Genomic DNA, 21,910 nt, shown 5'->3' with positions numbered 1-21,910 from the left:
TTGGATCCGATCTCGCGTAACTCAACAAAACGCTGGTTTAAGGGAATATGGCCCCTCCAGGAACCGAAGCGTTTCCTTTCTCTGAGTTCTCTAAACGCGAACGTTGAGAGCACAGCAAGTTTACGAGCCGTCTCCTGATGCCTCGAGATAGCGCGCGCGCAAGCGACTGCGCCCTTCGAACGATGCGGTCTCCCCCCCCCCCTTCCGCTCCCCTGGCGTCCCTTCATGCTCCTTACGAAAGACGGGCGGGGCGTTTCCTCTCTGTTTGATGAGCAATCTACGGCAGGCCCGCACGCGGGAAGATGTTATCGCATGCGCTGTCGTTGCGGCGGAGACAGACGGCCGGCTAGTTTAATCTCCGCTTCAGCCGCGTTCGTCGCCAGCGCTCGCGAGCTTTTACCCGCGGCTAGAATGCGCGTGGTGATGTTATTAATTTGGACTTTATACGGAAAATTACGGCAACGGCGACGGCAAAAATCTGCCGAGAGTGTCCATATAATTGCTATCGCAAGGGTCAATGTACGGGGCAGATTTTGCGCCCCCTCTCTTAGGTGATAAAGAAGGGGGGCGGCGCCCACCCCTGCCCCCCCCTGTGCGCACGCCTATGCTCCTGGGATGATTTTTTCCATGAGATTTGCAATGAATCGAAATATTTCTAGCCTTCATAAGAGCCCCATAATAATACTGAGGTGCTTGAATGTTAATGCAATATGCTTCTGTATTGCACTCCAGGATGTAAAATTCGCTGCTCCAAAGTGCTCCCAGATGCAAAATTATCTGCTCCAAAGTGCTCCAAGCTGAAAATTTTGCTGCTCCAAAGTGCTCCAAAACGGAAATTCTGCTGCTCCAAAAATTGCTCCAAATCAGAAGTCCTCGGTAGCATCACTGTATTATACGTCATGCTACACTTGACGTCTTCCTTTTCTTCTATCGCATTTTCTTTGTCACCTGTTATATGTGACAATGGCCCCCTTCGTCAAGAGTTTTGTTCTGAAGAAAACTGCTCAAAACCTGCAATGTCTTCAGACGAGCTCCAGTCCGACGTTTAGTCACTATCTGTCTCACGCTGACCCTAATGCACCACCGCAGTTGTCTTCCAGTGTTGTTATTGTCTTAAATGCACCCAAAGTACACCACTGATGCACAATCACCACCATTGTTCACACGAAACACTTATCCATATCGAGAAGCGTGCGAACTTGAGCTTGTTGGTACATATTCATAGTAAAAAACAGCACGAAAACAGCGCTGGTCCCGTTTCATCTGTCTCGTCCTTGTGTTTTCGCGCTGTTTTTTACTATGATTATCCATATCATCATCACCCTCGCTGTCCATGTCCTTACACAGCAGGAAAACAGACACAATACTGATTTCTTCAAAACACCAACCAAGTTATACAGACGAGGGAGTCCGAAGGTTCAACCATTTGACTCTACTGATCAAGTCAGCTCCAGTATGTCATTTCAAAATGCGCACTTGCATAGCACACACAACCTTACATAACGTTTAATGTCACTCTGGACAGCTGGCCAAAAGAATTTATCTGTGATTCGTGACAGCGTCTGCTGCACACCATGGTGCACCGACATAATGCGATAATGTCCCCAGCTCAACACTGTCTCTCGAGGCATTTCGGTATAACTACCTGTTTTATCTCTCTCCTAGATCGTATTACGCATTTCTAAACAAGAAGACCATCGACTACTTGAAATTGACACGCTGTGCAACTGTGTCTCCTTTTTAGTACCCGCCCTACCTTCTCAAAGCATGTCTGCAGGCTAGGGCCATGCTTCTGCTCATTCACAATCTCTGCCGGTGGTATACCTAAAACCAGCGTAGCTGACGTGTGAAGTGGACGTTGCTCTGCAGTGGCTTTCTCTCCAGCCCTCGTCTCTACTACCGCTGAAAAACTGACCGCGCATATTCTTTCCTGTGCTGTTTTACGCCTGTCCTCACTTTGGGTCTGCTTACTGCCATGCTTGCTCCACTCAACATCAGGATCATTAACACCTCTTACTTCTGGTACATTTCCCAAAATAATGTCATAAATCGGTTGCTCAACACACTTTGCCGATAGCTGTCCTGTGTAATATGGCGTGGATAGAAAAAGCTTGGCTTCGGGAACGTGCCTGACCTTGCCGTCTACGAGAGTTATGGAGGATGTTCCTGTCAGGTCCTCATCCTTTACAAGGCTTCTCCGAACCAGAACTGCATTGGTCCCGCTGTCTTTTAAGACCAAGACATGCCGATTCCCTATTCGTCCTACAACCACCGGCGTTGCTACTTTCAAATCAAGCGTTCCATTTACCCCACTACTCTGCCGTAGCGTCCCTTCTTGGATTGAGGAACTGCAGCTGATGCATGCAAGTCAGCAACACACCACACTGTCCTGTGCTCGATATTGGCATTCTTCCACCGTATGCCCTATCCTTTTGCAACCTTGACATATGGTCTGCATCTCCCGGGCTGCGCCACTAATACGGCAGTCAGCTGCACAGTGCCCGACCTTGTCGCAAAGAAAACATCTTATGTTTGCTTTAGGTGCACCGCCGTATGTCCTTGATACAGTTCAATTTAGTTCCGGGACTGTTGGTTTCACCTCTCTAACCTTACTTAGGTTACTGAGCCTTGTCTTCGTCCTTTTGTCTCCGTCCTTTTGTGCGCCGCTTTTCTTTAAATACTGAGCCTTTGAGCTTCTAGGAATTGATCTGCGACCTCGGCAAATTCATCTAAGCCATTCAGCTTTCTTTCATAAAGATAACTAGTTTTGGACCGCAACAAGTAAAAAACTGTTCTGTGACCATCTTGTCACGTACTTCTTCAAAACTTTTTCCTGTGTTTGACATATCCAACCATCATTCAAAATAGTTGGCCAAGCGGCAAGAGAACTGCTTAGCCGTCTCGGAGTCCTCGGGTTTCGCGCTGTGGAATTTCTCGCGAAAACTGTAGAGGTCGCTGCCAGTGTGCCTTGAAGCGTGTGACCACAAGGAGGCGCTACAGTCCACCGAACCTGCAGTCCACCAAGGAGGTGCTACAGTCCACCGTGCATATATAAGGGGAGTTGGGGAGAGCGAATAAAGTTTTTTGGTTTCCGCTTGGCAGCAGTCCGCCTCGTTCCTCGCACCTCGGCTGAACATGGTGCCAGAAGTGGGATTCCGCCGTTAATGCGACATGCCTAACAATGCGGTATCCACCCCTGCTGATGCCAAAGCGAACAACGCTCACGCGGGCGTATCTGGTCTGCGTCCACCAGAAAACTTCATGTTTTCTAACCCGGGAGAAGGGCCAACGTGGATTTCAACGTTCCAGTACTATGCCTTCATGGCTGGCCTGCACAATGGCAGCGGCGAGGCCCAGGTACGGACCCTTCTTTACTGTATGGGACCGCAAGCCAGAACCATCCTTTCTTTCTTGCGGGTCTCGGCACCGGAGGCGCTTTCTTTCACGTCTGTCAAAGAAAAAAATTCACAGCATATCCACGGGTGAATGATGAAGAACTTGGGCGAAGCTCCTGAAGCAATCATGGTTACACCGTGAAATCTTCAGTGGTTTTGCCCAGCAGTAATCAAAGCGATAGCCCAGTACATCATCAAAGACGTGACAAACACTGTATATATTTATGCAAGAAATTTTATTAATCGTAAGTGGTAGCTAGACGTGGCTTCCGTTCCCCCTTCATTATAACGGCTTTATTGTCGGTGAAGTAATGGATCGGTGATGGATCGTAGTGGGATGTTTGCAAAGACGAAGTAGTGGGCAGTTTGCAAAGGATCGGTGATGGGTCGTAGTATACTGCCGGTTATGCCTTACGCCGAACGCGTGACAAGGTTAGACTAAGAGGAGCTTCGCCCCTAAAATTGGATTTGCACTTTGTGCATCCTGTAAATTAGATATACGAAAGTCGTCGTTTTCATTGCCACACTCAGCAGCCAGGCGAATCTGTGGATGACATTTACGGCGTTACGCAACCTGGTAAAGCAGTACAGCTATAATAACAGCCCACTTGTCGAGGACCAACTTGTTCGTGACAGATTTGTCGTAGGCATAAGGCACACTTGCAGCGACCTCTACATCCCTCCTTTTCACATTTTATGTGCAGCTCCTCACAAGCCCAAACATCGAGGTGGCCTCGCTATATCGTGGTTGCAAACGTTGGGGTGGCCTCACTAAGGGACGAGAAGCTATCTGATCAGTTGTGCCGGCACACAAAACTTACCACCGAAGAAGCGCTGTGCCAAGCCCGTATACATGAGGATGCAGAGAAAGAGTGGTTATCACGCGAAAGATAGACTGTGGATAACGCCCTTGTTGAAACGCTAAACATTGATTTGGCTCGACAAAACGAAATGCCCACCCCATCGTCCCGTTCTCGCTATCAGTCTGAACACCCGGCTGCGCTATCGTGTGGCTTTTGCGGGCGCCAGCGGCACCCTCGAAAAGACTGTCCGGCTAGAAAATCGGTCTGCCACTACTGCAGAAAGCTAGGGCATTTTGCCGAAGTTTGTAGAAGAACAGAAACGACCTGTTCGGTTCCATCGAACTTCACAACGTGGATTCACGCCGGGCAAGGTACACGGAAATACTTGTGAACGGGCACCCGGCCGTGTTTATGATAGACTCTGGCGCAGAAGTAGCTGTAGTGTCGCCGTCTTTCCCAGGCCGACCGCGTGTGCTAGATGCCGTTGAGGGGGACGTCTTAGGCCCTGGTGAACAGAGTCTTCACGTTCTCGGTACCTTTAAAGCAACTTTACGGTGGCGTGACAGGGCCACAGTGCAGACCTTGTATGTGGTTGACTGTCAACGCACACACCTACTTGGGCTGCCTGCAATTGAAGCCCTTGGGGTCGTTCAGTTTGTGGATTCTGCTGAGTGCGTTCATTCCCCTAAAGCGAAAATTTTCCAAGGACTGGGAAAATTTCGGCAAGCCGAATACTGCATACGCCTAACACCGCCCTCGTCCAATTTCCTTGAGTGCCCCAAGGCGGATTCCAATTCCGTTAAATGACGTTGTCAAGAAAGAGCTGGATGAATTGGAGTCACAGGACGTCATAATGAAGGTAGAGACGCCAACAGAGTGGTGCTTCGGACTCGTAGTCGTGCCCAGGTCATCTGGCGGCTACAGGATCTGCGTCGATCTGATGAAGCTGAATGAAGTAATTGAAAGGGAGTGCTTTATATTGCCAACGGTGGAACAGATTCTTGGCCATTTGGGTGAAGCACAGCTATTCTCCAAGTTGGATGCACGGTCTAGCTTCCATCAGGTGAAGCTGAGTGCTGACAGCCAGGAACTCACGACTTTTACCACACCGTTCCGTCTGTATTATTGCGATAGCAATTATATGGACAGTCTCGGCTGATTTTTGCCGTCGCCGTCGCCGCCGTCATGCTGCGTATATGTATAAGTATGTATATATACATCAATATCCCAAAGAAAAATAAATGAGAAAAATGCTTCCGAAGCGCGGAATCGAACCAGCGACCTCTGAATTCGCAGCGCGGTGCACTAAGCACTATGCCACAAAGCGTACATCCCTAAGGGAGCTAACAGCGAGCGTTATATACACACCCTTTACCGTTTGCAGTCCTCCGAGACGGAGGCGCCTATAAGCTTTTCTTCATTACCAGCGAGATGGCGCTAGGAGCGCGACAGGCGCACTTAAAGGCGTCGGCCAGCTCTCTCGCTTCTTCTTATATTTGCGCAGGGAGAACCTAGCCCTTCCGCTGTCTGCTCGCGCGGGCGCTCGAACAAGCTACCGCAGTGTTCATGATTCTCAGCAGATGGAGCTACGTGGTAGCTCTCACCGCGCGTCGCGTACGTGTAGCTAAAAGTGTTTCAGATGTCGTGCACGTAACGTACGTGTACTTTTCACGTTTGCGTATGAGAAGTCCCTACGTACGTGAAATTAAAACTGTCTAGTAGCTGCCGGGTAGTGATGGACGCACGGTAGTTGCAGCGCGTCCATCACGGGCCGCTTTTCTTGCTATCGCATTCATTGCTTCGCCCTTGCGGCGAAACTGTGACTTTTTTTTGTTATAAGAGACTCCCTTTTGGTATGGCCACGGCACCAGAGTACTTCCAGCAGTTAGTGTCAAGGATCCTTGGGCGCTTGCCTGGAGTCGTGAACATGATTGACGACATTCTAATCTTCGAAAAAGATTGTCAGGAGCGCGACAAGCACCTGAATGCCGTCCTTGCCCGCCTGGAAAAGGAGGGTGTCACCCTTAACGAAAAGAAGTGCGCGTTTCGTGTCAACTCAATGAAGTTCCTTGGTTTAGTTGTTGGAGCGGACGGGATTTCACCAGACCCAGACAAGGTTAAGGCTGTCAGGGACCTGCCGCCGCCAGCCGACGTCAGTGGAGTACGATCGTTACTTGGAATGACTAACCACGTCACACGCTTCATACCTCGCTTATCCGACGTTACGGAGCCCATTGGTTCCCTTTTGAACAAGAACAGCACCTGTACTTGGGGTCCCAGTCAAGAAACGGCCTTCTCATGACTCAAGTTTCTGCTGTGCTCTGACACGTGCATGGCAAAGTACGATTCCTGCTACCATACAGTAGTATCTGTTGATGCCAGTTCTATGGTCTGGGAGCAGTACTCCTACAGGACCAGCCTGAAGGTACTCGACGGGCTGTAGCGTACGCTTCAAGGGCACTCACTCCGACAGTATCACGCTTTAGTCAGACAGAGAAGGAAGTGTCTCGCCGTGACTTGGGGGCCATTTCATGGTACGATCGGTTCCTTTGCGGCCTCACCTTCGAAATAGAGACAGACCATCTTCCTCTGGTCACCCTTTTGGGTAACAAAGACCTAGAACTTGTGCCACCTCGCATACAACGAATGCGAATAAAACTGATGCGTTATCAGTATGTGGTAAAATATGTGCCTGGGAAGTACTTGGCTATGGTAGACACTTTGTCACGAGCTCCCTCTGAATTGCCGGCTACCCGCATAGTAGAGACGTTAGAACTTTTCGTCAGCGAAAGTTTAAGGAATTACCGCCTCTGGTAGCAAGACGCCTAGAGAATGTGCGCATGCATCAAGCCCAAGATGGAGTTTGCTCTGCGGTCATGACCTACTGCACGAAAGGATGGCCAGACAAAAACAGGGTGCCTCTGCAGGTCACTTCGTTTTGGAAGGAGAGGGACAGCTTGAGCATATACGACGGCATCCTTCTGCTGGACCGACGTCTTGTCATTCCTTCAGCCTTGCGCCAGGACATTCTCACCCTCTTACATGAAGGGCATCAGGGAGTGCGCCGCTGCCAAGAATGGGCCAGGAAGTCTGTTTGGTGGCGTAACTGTAATATGCAGGTAGAGCATATGGTGTCGCACACTTGCAGTATGCGCCGAGACTCGAGTTCAGCGGTCCGAGCCTATGTTGCCAATGGTTACACCTGACAGGCCATGGCAGCACCTTGGCATCAATCTGTTTCAACTTACAGGGCGCGATTACGTCCTGATTGTTGGTTGTTATTCCAGGTTCCCCAAAGTAGTCTCCGTGGGGTCCACCACAGTCATTGCGGCAATCAAGTGCTGCATTGACCGTTTTGGCGTACCAGACGTCGTCTGGACCGACAGCGGAGCGCAGTTTGTGTCTTACGAGTTTGCAAAGTTTGCACAGTCATATGGCTTCCGTCACAAGATCAGCAACCCAAGGTACCCCCAGAGCAATGGAGAGGCATGGTGTGCACGGTGAAAGACTTGCTCTCCAAAAGCCCTGATCCTTACCTGGCTTTACTGTCATACCGTGACATGCCCGGTCCGAACGGCATTCCTTCGGCCCAAGCCCTGATGGGAAGGAGATTGCAAACACGTCTCCTGCGACTACCGGAACAACTGGTACCGTCATCACCCTGCCATGCGAGTTTCAAGGAAAAGGATACAGGTTACAGGGCACAGCAAGCGAAGAGCTACAATAGCCACCGGGCTTCAAGCCAGCTAACCCCTCTAAGTCCTGGAGACTGTGTATGGGTCACTGACACGTGCTGCAATGGTGAAGTGCTCTAACAGGCCTAGCGTCCACGGTCCTACCTTGTTCGGACCCCCAGAGGCATCCTGCAGCATAACTGTCGAAACCTGGTGACTCATTCGACAGAGATGAGTCCAGCTCAACTATCAGCATCTCCGCCAGCCCCTCCCGGGAACTTGCAAACTGCGGCGCCGCAAGAATACGTGCAGCCGGAAGTAACGCCACAGGAGACTGTGACACGAACTCGCAGTGGTCATATACTGAGGCCACCCCGACGTTTGGACTTGAGGAGCTGCCCCATAAAATGTGAAAAGGACGGATGTAGAGGTCTCTGTCAGTGTGCCTTGAAGCGTGTGACCACAAGGAGGTGCTACAGTCCACCGAGCATGTATAAGGGGAGTTGGGGAGAGGGAATAAAGTTTTTTGGTTTCCGCTTGGCAGCAGTCTGCCTTGTTCCTCGGCACCTGGACTGAACAAAAACCTTCTGCAGTGAGCCTAAATCTTTGTAGAAGAGCCCTCTTGACTTTATCGTAGTCCATGGAATCACTGGCGGGCATCCTACCAAAGACATTTAAGGCCTCACCAACTAGGCACATGCTTAACGCTGTCGCCCACTCACTACGCTCCCAGCCTTGACCTAGGGCTATTCGCTCAAATCAGTGCAAGTATGCATCCAGGTAGTCTCTTTTGTCATCAAATGGAGCCATTAACTTTTTGGGGCAGACTCTCGTCGCTCTCTGAGGTTCTCTTTCTACTGTAGAGCCCCTATCATCTGGGCTTATCTCGCTACCTCCCTCCAAAGTCTGCTGTCTAGAAGTACACGTTGCTGGGCTAGTCGGTTCATGTCTAAGTACAAGTCACAAAGTATGGCTTTTTCTTGCGCGAGGAAATAACGAGGGAAGGGGTCCAGGGGAGCGCAAACTTTCAACTGTTTATTCAAGAGACAGTGCAACCAAATATATAGGCACAGACATGCGCAGCAAACTACGCACACAGCGAGCGCATACCACCCTAATCACAACCTGTGATCTATGAACTTGCGCTCTGCCTGCGAAAGAGACAATGAAGTGTCACTGATACACATGGAACCTCGTGCTTTGATATGATATGCCTCCAACAACTCTCGAGCCGTGGTGTCCCCGCTTCTACCCAGAATCTGAATCTTATTCAAGCACGGCTCACACTTATGTGAACTGCAGTGGGTCGGCAAATGTGCCCCATCTTTACCTTTTAGTGAAAGCTCGAGTGAACGAGGTAGCTGACAGAATGTGATCAGTAAGTTTTTAATGAGGCAGCTAAACTCAGTTGCAGTGAATGACCCGTTTAGAACTGAAAATTCCTCGTGTGTTACTCACTTTCTTCAATCGAACCCTTCGATTGGGTACATGTTCTCGGTTGATGTTGAGGACCTGTTTTATTCTATCCCGCACGGCGAATTGTTTTCATGTGTAAGACGTTGCATAGACGAGGGTGGTGTTGTTGCCTTCCGGAATGCCGCGGGAATGACTGTAGAAGCTTTTATGTCCCTTCTCGAGTTTTATGTCAAGGTCACCTTCATCAGTTTTAATGGAGATTTTTATGTCCAAAGACAAGGCATTTGCATAGGCTCTTGTGTCGCTCCTGTGTTGTGCAATTTGTTTTTATGTTCTATTGGCCGTGCCTTGCACCAGCATTTTAATGGGGGGGAGGTTTTAAAAGTTTTTAGGTACGTTGACGATTTTCTGATTATTTTAAAGCAATTAACAACCGCTGCATATCATCCCATTGTTAACAATGTGTTAGCGGCCTTTTGCCGACTCGGGAAGGGATTGGTGTTCACACACGAGTTGCCGGTTCGCGGCTCCTTGCAGTTTTTAGACTTGAGCATTACCCTGCAGAGGTGTCACGCCTGTTAGCTTTATTCACCTAGGTCTACAAAAGAATTGCTGCCATATGAGTCGGCGTATTCCAAAACTGTGAAAAGGGCTATAGCTAAACGTTGCCTAGAGTCTGCACTTGCAAGGTCGTGCTCACACGTGATGCAGAAGGGTTTTCAAAACCATTTGGATCGACTGGCCTTGGCTGGTTTCCCTCGCACACTCCTCATCGCCGTAGCCGAGTTGCTCCTCCAGAAGTTCAAGAGCGAACACCACGGTTCTGGGGTAGAGCAAGAGCGGAGCACGGTGAGACCTGAGGTCGTACCGTACATGCACCGGGTGGCACACAACCTAAAGAAGGTTGCTAACAGACATGGCGTGCCAATTGTTTTTTCTGCGCCGCGGAAGCTGTCTCAGCTATGCCCACGTATCCTATCTGATGGGAGCAAGAGAGGTGGATGCTGCAAGAAGCACGCCAAGTCGTACACAAAATGTGCCACCGGTGTTGTGAATGAATTTCCACTATCCTCGGGAAGGTGCGTGAATGAGCGTGCACGGGAACACGAGCTTTCACTAAAAGGTAAAGATGGGGCACATTTGCCGACCCACTGCAGTTCACATAAGTGTGAGCCGTGCTTGAATAAGATTCAGATTCTGGGTAGAAGCGGGGACACCACGGCTCGAGAGTTGTTGGAGGCATATCATATCAAAGCACGAGGTTCCATGTGTATCAGTGACACTTCATTGTCTCTTTCGCAGGCAGAGCGCAAGTTCATAGATCACAGGTTGTGATTAGGGTGGTATGCGCTCGCTGTGTGCGTAGTTTGCTGCGCATGTCTGTGCCTATATATTTGGTTGCACTGTCTCTTGAATAAACAGTCGAAAGTTTGCGCTCCCCTGGACCCCTTCCCTCGTTATTTCCTCGCGCAAGAAAAAGCCATACTTTGGGGCTTGTACTTAGACAAAGTCCGCTGTTTCCATGGAAGGAACTCTTTCTCGCGCTCAATTCTCCTCTTGTCACGTTCCTCCTCTTCACGCCTCTCCTCTCGTATCTCCGCTTGCTCATCCCTCAGCCTCTTTTCCTCGTGATCGTATAGACTCATCGCTTCCTCACACAACATGCCAAGCTTAGCAGCCAATTCTAATACAGTAAAACCTCATTAATTCAAAGTCACTGGGACTGTGAACAACTTTCGAATTAGGTGGGTTTTCGAATTAATGAAACAAACAAAAAGCGGGATGCAAGGAACTTTGAATTACTGAAAGTAATCGGAGGTGGTCGTTTGGCCTTCTAGTTTGTGACTCCAAGGGTTGTTTTCCAGCAATACCTGGTCCCATTTTTGCCGTGAACTCGGGAAAACGGCAGGCTTCGCTGCTATCAGCGAAAAAAAAAAGAAAAGAAGTCTCGTGGTCAGCTGAAATGCGTGCCTGTGGAAAAGAAGGCGTGCTTCACTGCAGCACAGTGGTGACACGCAGGCAGCATGTTGCTTGCTCCTCGCAGCCTCAGCGCGTCGTGATGCGACCATTCACCCATTCTTTCTGGTAAGATAAAGAATATGATAATGGCCAGTGTGACGGAATCCGCAATGTGTTCTGGCTTAAAACATGATCATTGAAGTTTTCACTGAGTTTTCGAAGTAGGCGTTACAGGCAAGAACTCCGCCAGCTGTGCAAGTGCGGAAATTGCCAAAGCAACCGCCGGTCGGAGGTTCGCATACATCATGAATTCCGTCAGACCATCCTTTATTATGTTTTCTTTTCCCAAAAAGAATGGGTAAATCATGACGCGCTGACGTTGCGAGAAGCATGCGACATGCTGCCCATGTGTCACCGCTGTGTTGCAGTGAAGCACGTCTTCTTTTCCGCAGGCGCACGTTTTTAGCTGACCACGAGACCGTGTTTTCTTTTTTTTTTTTGCACTAGCAGCAGCGAGGCTGGGCTGCTTCAACTGTCACTCATTAATATCGCTACACTGCATTGCCCTGTGGCTCCTAAGGGTCGTCGCTTCTGCGGACTTGCGGCGAAATCGGGATCGGGAATTGGCACATGGTGCCCAAAGTTTTCGAATTAACCGAGCTGGCGCTGACCGCCGCTTCAAATTATCCACTCAGATTACACAGAAACCCTTCGAATTATGCAGGATTTCGAAATAACAGAGTTCGAATTAACGAGGTTTTACTGTATCTTCCTCTAGTCCATTCTTTCCGCCTCACTGAAGTCCGCAAGATCCACAACAAAAATAAGAAAAAGGATCCTGGCAGGCTCGCCACTTATTTTTGTCACGGATCTCTGGACAGCAGTTGGCTAGAAAGAATAGACAAGGCGAGAGCGTTATACATATAGATTTTTACTGTACCCTAAAGCTGGGAGGCTGGGCTGGGAGGCTCAGTTCAGGGACCTGGGCGTCGCAGGTCCTTGAGATGGCCACCGTCTCCCGGGAAGAGAAGCTGGCTCGGTCGAAGCCTACGGAGCGGTGTCGTAGGTCGGTGCGCTCAGGCCAACAGCCGATGACGTGTCCTGGGCATTGCTGGTAGTCCCATGTCCTGGTCTTTCGACGCGTCCTCGAACAGGTGGTGGCTACGGTATGACGCCGTAAAACGAGGAAAAACCAGAGCGCTCGGAACACAGGCTGGCGATGCTCGTCCCAAGCTCACGCTCTAACGTTCGAACGCACCAGGGGCCCTATTCCCACGTCATCTTCTCTTTTTATATCTTCCACTTCGTTTTTCTCTTCTTCTAGTCGTGCGGTTATATGTCATGCTACACTTGACCTCTTCCTTTTCTTCTACACATTTTCTTTGTCGCCTCCTATATGTGACAATATGGTGGAGCCCATTCATGTTGAAAGGTGCATCATGGAAGAGCCAGGCTTCCATTTCTCTGCTTAAGGTGATTTGAAAAGGTGACTTGTAGTCAACAAAGTTTGTTCCACCTGCATTGCATGCTACAGAATTGAACTAACATAGATGCATGGAAGTTGCATGGAACAAGCATATTTGTTGCAATCAGTGGCGTAGCCAGCGGGGAAAAAGAAAATTCTGGCTATGCCTCTGGTTTCGATCTTTTGTAACCTTGGTCATGTGAGCACTGTCTTGATGCATGATCTCTTCCTAGAGTTGCTTCACCGGTCGGACTTTTTCCCTGGCCTTGGGTGGATGATGACCAAGGACATGTGGGTCGAGATGAGCCACAGGTGGCCCAAAGCGTAAGTCCTCGAATTGAACAGGCTCTCACTATAACTTTTTACTGAATTTCACAGGCAGCAATCATTTAGCCAAATTTCACTGGCAGCTGTCAAGGCACTGTAGTGAAGCATACAGTCAGTGTTGCTAAAGACGTTATGTAGGCAATCATCTTCATTTCCATCTATTACCTGTTTGCATTACCTGCAGCTCTTGCAAAATGTTGGAGCATATTATTGCCGGCTACTTGCGAAAATGTGTCAACCATCAAGATATCTTGTCTGATAAGCAACACAGGTTTAGGCAGGGATTGTTACTCGGACTGATTTATCTGTACACGAGTTTTCGCGTGTGCTTGATATGTCCAGACAGAGAGACGTGGCCTTCTTTGACTTCAGCAAGGTGCCACATGGTGTATTAGATGGAATGCATATTTGCTGGACTAAAGCCTACCTCAAAGGTAGACAGTACGTGGAAATTAAAAAAGACCCCTTCAAGCATTCCAAGGGGAGTACTGCGGGGAAGTGTGCTTGTTGGTTCCTAATTTATGTGAATGATTTAGTAGCCGCTGTTCCTGATGATATATCTGGTAAGTTATATGATAATACAGTGAAACCTCGTTATAACAAAGTTGAAGGGGGATTCGTAATTACTTCGTTATAACCATTAGTTCGTTATAGCCAATATTCATTTCTACCGACAATAAGCGCGCAAGAGAGGATGTATTCACCACCAAATCCCACAGCAGCCTGCCACGCAAACGAAAAATGGCCGTCGCACGGAGAAAAACTAGCAAAACAGAAAAAAAGGAAAGAACAGCAAAGAACTGCTACTTTATTCACGCCAAACTCTGCACACCAGCTGGCGGCTCACTTAGCAGAAAAAAAGTCCTTAATAGACTTCTGCCGTGTCTTCCTCAGATGGATGATGGCTTTTTCGACCGCTGCTGCTATGTCGAGTCCGTCCTCGCCGTCATCGTGAGCGCCGAAGAAGCGGCGCAGCACGTCTGCCACATCCAGCGCTTGCGCAGACGTCGGAACATTCGTCACTGTCGTCATTCACCACCCCTGTCACCGCGCGCACAATTTCAGCCTCTGTCAGCTCTTCGGTTGTCATCGCGTCAGCATCAACACTGACGTACGTGCAGAAGGTGTCGCAGTCACGCACAACTCCGGCGTCAAGGAGAGAGTCCCACGACGCCAGGTCTTGGTCACCCGCGGCACCCTCATTGGCGGCAGCACCGATATCTTCGCTGTCACCGCCGCCGTTGACGCCAAATGAGGCATGCCGGAAGCAGTTGGCAATCGTGCTTGCTGTTACAGACATCCAAGCAGCCTGTAGCATCTCGATCGCCATGTAGAGGTCGATTGTAGTCTCGCGCTTTGTGCTCATATTGAGTAGAATTCGGTCGATTACACGCTTGCGGTACCGTGCTCAACGCTACGCCGAAATCTTGGGCAACTTTTTTCTTCTTGACGCCGGACTCAACGGCTTTCAACATAGCTGCCTTCTTCTCGATTGTAATCGTTTTGCGCTTTCGTTTGCCGTTGCCGTCGTCCATCTCCTGTCTAGCGGCGGGAACCGAGAGAGACGCTGTTCTGATGCACACGCAGCGAACGACAAGGCCTGGCCCGCAGTCGCCGCGTGGCCACGTCGCCGTCCACGCGCGCTACAGGAGAGCGGGCGGGTCCACGAGTTCCGCGGAAGAGGGGAGGCCGTGTGACGTGCGCGGGTGGGCCCACGAGTTTCAGTGGAAAAGGGAGGCAGGCAGACGCCCACCTTCGCGCGTGTTGGCAGGCGGCTCCTCTTTAGGCTCCTCGGGAGCGCGAGACGCAAGTTTTGAATTACCGCATCCGTGATGGGACGTAAACCGTCGCGCGCTCTATGACATTAACTTGCCGGCTACCAAAATGATCAGTAAATGCTCGGTGGGTAAAAAAAAAGGTTCGTTATATCCATTGCGAGGAAATTTTAGCTTCGTTAAAACGAGGTTTTAAACACATAGGCGTCTATGGGAATTTCAAGGGGAATTACGATTGCTTCGTTATATCCATTAGTTCGTTATATCCCGCTTCGTTATAACGAGCTTCTACTGTATATCTGACTGCGTGATGTTCAAATTTCATAAGAGCATGATCACCGGTGTGTGTTCAAAAAGCAGTTTGCGCTATTGATGAGTGGTGTGTGAAATGGGGAATGGAGCTGAATATTAATAAAACTGTCCCCTTACGAATGACAAGAAAAAAATCTCCTAACGTTTTTATTTTCTTCACTGCAATGTTATCTTTGAAGTTAAGAGATGTAAATATTTAGGTGTAACAATTGATAGCAAGTTGAAATGGTCAGCACACATTACTAATATTTGTACAGTTGCCTTACAAAAACGGTAGTTTTTATGGAGAAAACTAAGAACTGCCGCTGTGTACATCAATAAATTGGCTTTTGATACTTGTGTATGGCCTCTGCTCGAATACGCCTCACAAGTATGGGACCCGTATACAAAAAAAGACATTATACAGCTAGAAAAAAAAATCCTTAGAAAAGCTGTTAGGTTTATATTTTCAGTGATTCCACTCCTGCGCCAACTGCACCAAAGTGCGCCAAATTGCATTTACTGCGCCATCCTGATAGTAATGCCACACGCGCTTCTTTTTCTATGTTTGTGTAACTGGTCTGTTGCACGTGTCATCGCTGTCTTGCACGGGCCACGCCAGAATGTCTGGGAACATTCCAGATTGTAGTAGATCATTTTGTCAAGTGAAGTAAACAGTTGGGCGAGTTGGTATTTGTTCATGATGACTGAGGGGCGCGAGAAAACGGCACACAACGAAAAGAAGTACATGGGACGACGCGCTACTAGCAACTGGAATATTTTTATTCAGGAAAGACATATTTATAACGCAGTGAAAACAAGTTTAACCCAACGAGTTGACCAAAAAAACCATATGCTCAGCATGCCTGCGTGAAGTAACGTTGTAAATAGGCTATCTCCCCTTCCTGCAGACTGATAGAGGGGTGACTGATGCAATCCGGCCCCTCCTTCTGGATAAAGAGTGTGTGTATATAGAATACCACTGTCGTGCGGCAAGGCATACATCGGGCAAACTGGTAGATGCCTCAACGTGCGTTTGCGAGAGCACAGCAGCTCTTTAATATGAGGCCGTTCACGCATCTGGCAATGCACTGCAGGGGGTGCGATCAGGGTAGCTGCAAGCCTGCATTTGAGCAGACAACTGTAATCTACAGGCACAGGGGCTCCGCGGAGAGGGAGATTATAGAAGCCCTCTTTATCCAGAGGGAGGGGCCGGATTGCATCAGTCACCCCTCTATCAGTCTGCAGGAAGGGGAGATAGCCTATCTCACAGAGCAAGAATTCTTGAGGAGGCGAAACTGCGCTCGCTCGGGCGTCCTAATAAAGTCACGGAATCGCGCACAGCGCTCACGCGCCCTCTGTCGTGAGAGTCCGCTAACGGAGAAGGAAAAATGCGCGCGTCCCTCTCACCGCGCTTTCCGGTGAAGCTCGTCGGTTTAAGGCCATTCGTCACCGATTCGCCGTTCGCGCTTCATGCCTGAATGGATGTGTTTTTGTGCGTACTCGCCGGCTCCATATTTTAACGCGACAGCGTTAAAGAGCTTGTTTCGCAGAAATACCGGTGTCGGCGTCGGTGAGGCTAGCAATTGAGAAGGCGATGCGCACGGGGCTCGATTACGCTATCGCGTTCTACTCTTAAAGGTGAAGCTCAAGCGCACTCAGAGTTTTTTCGGTAAATTAACGAGAAAATTGGCATCACATACAGGAAAATTACCAGCGTGTTATAATTTGTGCAATGCGAAATCTGTAATTTTTATAATGTGAACTTAATGAGTTAGGTATAATTTATTTCAACGAATGATGGGACTTACCCTATATGCCATCAATTCAGGGCCCGTATTCTCAAACGATCGCAAAATCGATAGTATCATGTTTGGTGACGTAGAATTTGATGCATTCAGTGAGTAAAAAAGACACTTGCCTGTGACGTCATTGTTGCAACTGGCCGTTGGTTGTACGAATGTCTCACAACACAGGAGTGAGCGCACCGTACAGCGCAGAACAACCCGAGTGCGGCGTTTTCGAGCGTGTGCTGCTGCTTCTACGCAGTGGCCAGGCTTGGCCGGCTTGGCTGTGGCTACTTGAAATATAAGATGTGTTGAAAGTGCTTTCAACGTTTTTTTGTTCGATTATTTAATGCACAGTATAACATTTAAAGAATGCAACTTTGTGTGAAACGTATTTTCGTTGAGAGTTTAACACAGCGCACTCGGAGAGTTCAGCTGTAGCGTGCCGCCGCAGCGACATCGTCTCAAGATCTCAACATGTTGCCGGCTCGCGATAAGCCACGCGAGCAACGCACGGTTCATGTTCCTGGGACGTTCAAACCATGAAAAAACACGCGCTGGCAAAGAACGAGTGCTGATAACACCTCAAGGTAATGCTCGATGAAAGCTTCAGCGTAAAAATGCTGCGTATATCCACCGACGATTGAATACTAGAAGCTACCGCCTACGTCACTGAAATGCTATTCACCACGAACCGACGGTTAACGGTGCCTCCGTTTATTGCAAATATGTCGAGAGCACCGTCGAGCACCATGACGCAAAAATGACATCGGCGGAATTACCAGATGGCGCCCTAACTTTTCCGGTTTCCTCAATAGCCAATCAGCGCACACCAAAGGCGATACTTTTGCGATTGTCGCCTTTTGAGAATACGGGCCCAGATTGAGGTTGTTGCGGCGGCCGCACTTAGATGGAGGCGAAATGCTAAAGGCCCGTGTACTTACATTTAGGTGCACGTTACGAAACCCCAGGTAGTCGAAATTTCACGTTGTCTTTTTTTGAAAACAGCAGACAAGTAGCTGGGACAGCGCACGGAAAGATTGAAGGCACGGCGTCTCGTAACAACACTAGCCGTTTCGGTTTATCAAGAACTTCGCCACCAAGCTCGCCATAATAGCACCGCCTGTCTATGTCACTGTCCGAGAAGTGCTTCTCGTAAACGTAGTCACGAGGCGTCAGCTGTCGGTCTTCTCTTAGTATGGAGCGAGCTCACGCTTCCAACCTCAATGGGTGACTAGGAACTTTGCAGGGAATTACCTTCTTCTTGCAGGACGCATACCCACTGCCGCAGTTCGGCACGACACATTTCCGCCCCATCCTGAAGAAGCACTGGTCAAAATCTGCAAAGCACTCTCTTTTGTCGCGGCGTGGAAAGCACGCGCAAACATCGAGGAGTCGGCGCCACTGGCGCAACGCGAAGCCACTCAGAGCGCTAAAGAGAAAAAAACCTGCAAATCGCAAAGGGAACTTTCCCTCTCAAGGCCACCTACGTATGCGCGCGCACAGCATGCGAGCGAGAAGCGAGGGGCGCGTGCATGCGGCGGCAGACGTCGTCTGCTCAGGGGCCACTACTAGCAGTTTGTTTCAAGCGCTGTACGGCCTCTAATTCTGGCAGTATCGATTAGTAACTACAGCTAAAATACCTGTCATATCTACGGATTGATGTTACAGACAGAAATCTTAGAAATTTTACAATGTACAAGGCGCTATCACAATTTTTATGCGTCGCATCCATAGAAGAGCATGCAAAAAATGGCAACAGGCCGAAAGCGTCATCTGTCGTGCTTTGGCGTAAACCGCATTCCACCGTGACGCTATCGCGCAGCCCTCACGCGCTGCCGCAGCCTAGAGATTCTCCTCCTCAAATACTTCTTTCTCCGTGGCCTATCTACAACGTTACTTCACGCAGGCATGCTGAGCATATGGTTTTTTTGGTCGACTTGTTGGGTTAAATTTGTTTTCACTGCGTTATAATTATGTCTTTCCTGAATAAAAATATTCCAGTTGCTAGTAACACGTCAGCCCGTGTACTTCTTTTCGTTGTGTGCCGTTTTCTCTCGCCCCTCAGTCATCATTTTTTCAAGATTGCGCACATGACTCGAATAGTCAAGCTTATTCCAGAGATTGCGCAATCACTAGTGATAAGGCTAGAAAGTTCGATGCATGATGTATAAAAGATGGTGGGTCCCAGCAGTGATCAGTTTTTCGACGGCCGACACTCTGTTCGGCACTATCAGTGTACGGTGTTTATTGCTGTTGTTTGACTTTCCGTTTCCCGGCCACCAGTTCGGCCAAATAGAGTTTCATCTCAGACACACCGATTGTAGCTGTTACCCCGCCATGCGTTTGGGTCGTCCTTGTTAGAGCGCGGGCGCCTCGGCCCCCCTCGTCCACAGTCCCGGGGCAGATCGTGACACTGGCGACGAGTACAGTCAACGTGTCAACCCACGCCATCGAGAGCGGCAAAACAACGCCCCCCGCATCTGCCGCCATGCCGCTGTACGGAAGGCTCGAGCCGTTCGAGGGAGACGGGTCCGCCTGGCCCATCTATGAGGAGCAAGTTCACGTGTTTTTCTGCGCTAACGACGCGCCCGAGGAGAAACAGCGGGACATTTTCCTGGCAAGTTGCGGAACCCAAGTCTTCAGTCTCCTGCTCGACCTCCTAAAGCCGGCTACACCGCATACCAAGACGCTCAGCGAGCTGCTCACTACACTGCGCTCGCACTTCAGTCCGGCGTCGTCCACGCTAATGGAGCGTTTCCGCTTCAACAACCGGAGCCGCCGGGAAGGGGAGAGCCTCGGGCAGTTCGTCGCCGCGCTACGAGGTTTGGCGAGTACCTGCGCTTTCGGGGACCAGCTGGACTCGCTGCTACGGGACCGTTTCGTCTGCGGCATAAACAACCCCGCCATGCAGACACGTCTCCTGGAACTTCCCGACCCCTCGCTGGACGACGTGGTGAAAGCAGTGCTGGCGATGGACGCGGCGACAAAAGACGCCGGCGAGATTGCGCGTGCGGTGTCAACAGAAGCGGCGGTCAACAAGATGGTGGCAAGGGGCGGTATATGCAGTCGCTGCGGTGACGCCCATTCCCCCTCACAGTGCCAGTTCGTACATTCGCAGTGCTTCACGTGCGGAAAAACTGGGCACCTTGCACGAGTATGCCGAATGGGGAAGCAGAACAGCGCACCACAGCAGCAGCCTGGATCAAGCCCAGGTTCCACACGAGCCCGCGGTCAGGGTAGGCGTCGCAAGTGGCGGCGGGGACGTGCGGCAGCAGGCTCGGGTTCCTCCGCGGCCAGGCTCAACGTCGTGTCCGAGAACCCGCCGATTTTCGACATGTGGCACACAGGCCTTGTCCCGTCGTCTGTGCCGCTGTACGTGCTGACCGTCGAAGTTTGCGGGCGCCCCATTTCCATGGAACTGGACACGGGGGCCAGTGTGTCGGTCATGGCTGGCAAACTTTTCAAAAGGACCTTCCCCGGAGTGGCCGTCGAGGCTTCAGGCGTCACGCTGCGGAGTTACTCTGGAGAGCTTTCCCAGGTCCAAGGCCAGGCCCAGGTCAGCGTTCGTTTTGGCAACAGGGAAGCAACCCTTCCTCTGTATTTGACCAAGGGGTCGTCACCGACGCTGCTCGGCAGAAATTGGATTTGCGCACTGGGTGTTCGGCTGCCAGAAGGCCAGGAAGCAGCCCTACATGGCTTACAAGACATCCCGAGCCTCCTAACAGATTTCCAGTCACTGTTCCAGCCAGGGGAGGGCACATTCGCCAGTACGACTGCTGGCATCCATGTACCCGAGGGAGTCCGGCCTCGGTTTTTCAAGCCTCGCCCGCTGCCGTTCGCACTGAAGGACGGGGTCACCCAGGAGCGGCAATGGTTACAGCGAGAAGGCATCCTGGTACCAGTCAAGACTGCGGAGTGGGCCGCTCCCATCGTTCCAGTCCCCAAGCGAGACGGTAGTGTCAGAATCTATGGGGATTTCAAGGTTACGATCAACCCCGTCGCTACCGTCGAAAAGTACCCCCTGCCTCGTATTGAAGATCTCTGGTCAGCTTTGTCTGGTGGCCAGAAGTTCACGAAGCTCGACCTCAGAGACGCGTACCAGCAGTTGGTGCTCCATGAGGCCTCACGGAAGTATGTCACGATATCGACAACTATGGGGCTTTTCCAGTATACGCGTTTACCATTTGGCGTGACCTCGGCACCAACCATCTTTCAGAGAGAGATGGACAACCTCTTCAGGGGCATGAGGCACGTGGCAGTGTACTTGGACGACATCCTCGTCACCGGTATTGACGACGGAGACCACATGCAGAATGTGCACAAGGTTCTGGCCCGACTTCAGGATGCTGGTCTCAAGCTCAAGCGGGAAAAGTGCGTGTTCATGGTTCCCAGTGTAGAATACCTCGGACACGTCATCTCCCAAGCTGGCCTGACTCCGGCCTCCCGCAAAGTTGAGGCTGTTCTGAAGGCGCCGAAGCCCCGAAACAAGAAAGAGCTGCAAAGCTACCTTGGTCTCATCAATTTCTACAGGAGGTTCCTGCCCAACCTGTCTACGCATCTACAGCCACTGCACATTCTGCTTCGAGATGGCCAGCATTGGGTGTGGAAGAAGGAGCAGGACGTGGCCTTTGAGCACAGTAAACGGCTAATCACCAAGGCACCGGTGCTGGTGCACTTCGATCCAGCCAAGCCTGTTGTCCTTACTGTAGATGCATCACCCTACGGTGTAGGAGCCGTCCTAGCGCACAGAGACAAGGATGGCCAAGAACGCCCAGTGTCGTTTGCTTCTCGTCTTCTTCACACAGCAGAGCAGCGTTACAGCTAGCTGGACAAGGAAGGCCTCGCCCTCATGTTTGGCGTCGAGTGTTTTACCAGTACCTGTGGGGCCGAAAGTTCGAGGCAGTGACGGACCACAAACCACTGCTGGGGCTACTGGGGCCAGACAAGGCGGTCCCCGTGCAGGCATCACCTCGAGTGGTACGATAGGCCTTGAAGCTGGCGGCCTACAGCTACCA

The 21,910-nt window shown here is 50.4% G+C and overlaps 1 protein-coding gene across 1 annotated transcript in view; it reads left to right on the top strand.

Moving 5' to 3' along the window:
• LOC119394545 (alpha-1,3-mannosyl-glycoprotein 2-beta-N-acetylglucosaminyltransferase) overlaps positions 1-21,910 on the top strand; it is a 148,987-nt gene that overhangs the window by 65,633 nt on the left and 61,444 nt on the right. Inside the window, exon 8 of the mRNA XM_037661868.2 lies at positions 12,946-13,036. Within this exon, the coding sequence (XP_037517796.1) occupies positions 12,946-13,036 (91 nt within the window). The remainder of the gene's footprint in view (positions 1-12,945; positions 13,037-21,910) is intronic.

The sequence above is a fragment of the Rhipicephalus sanguineus genome, chromosome 5, assembly GCF_013339695.2.
Source record: "Rhipicephalus sanguineus isolate Rsan-2018 chromosome 5, BIME_Rsan_1.4, whole genome shotgun sequence".
Taxonomy (NCBI): domain Eukaryota; kingdom Metazoa; phylum Arthropoda; class Arachnida; order Ixodida; family Ixodidae; genus Rhipicephalus; species Rhipicephalus sanguineus.
The sequence above is the reverse complement of the archived record's forward strand: the minus strand, read 5'-3'. Positions and strand labels throughout refer to the sequence as shown.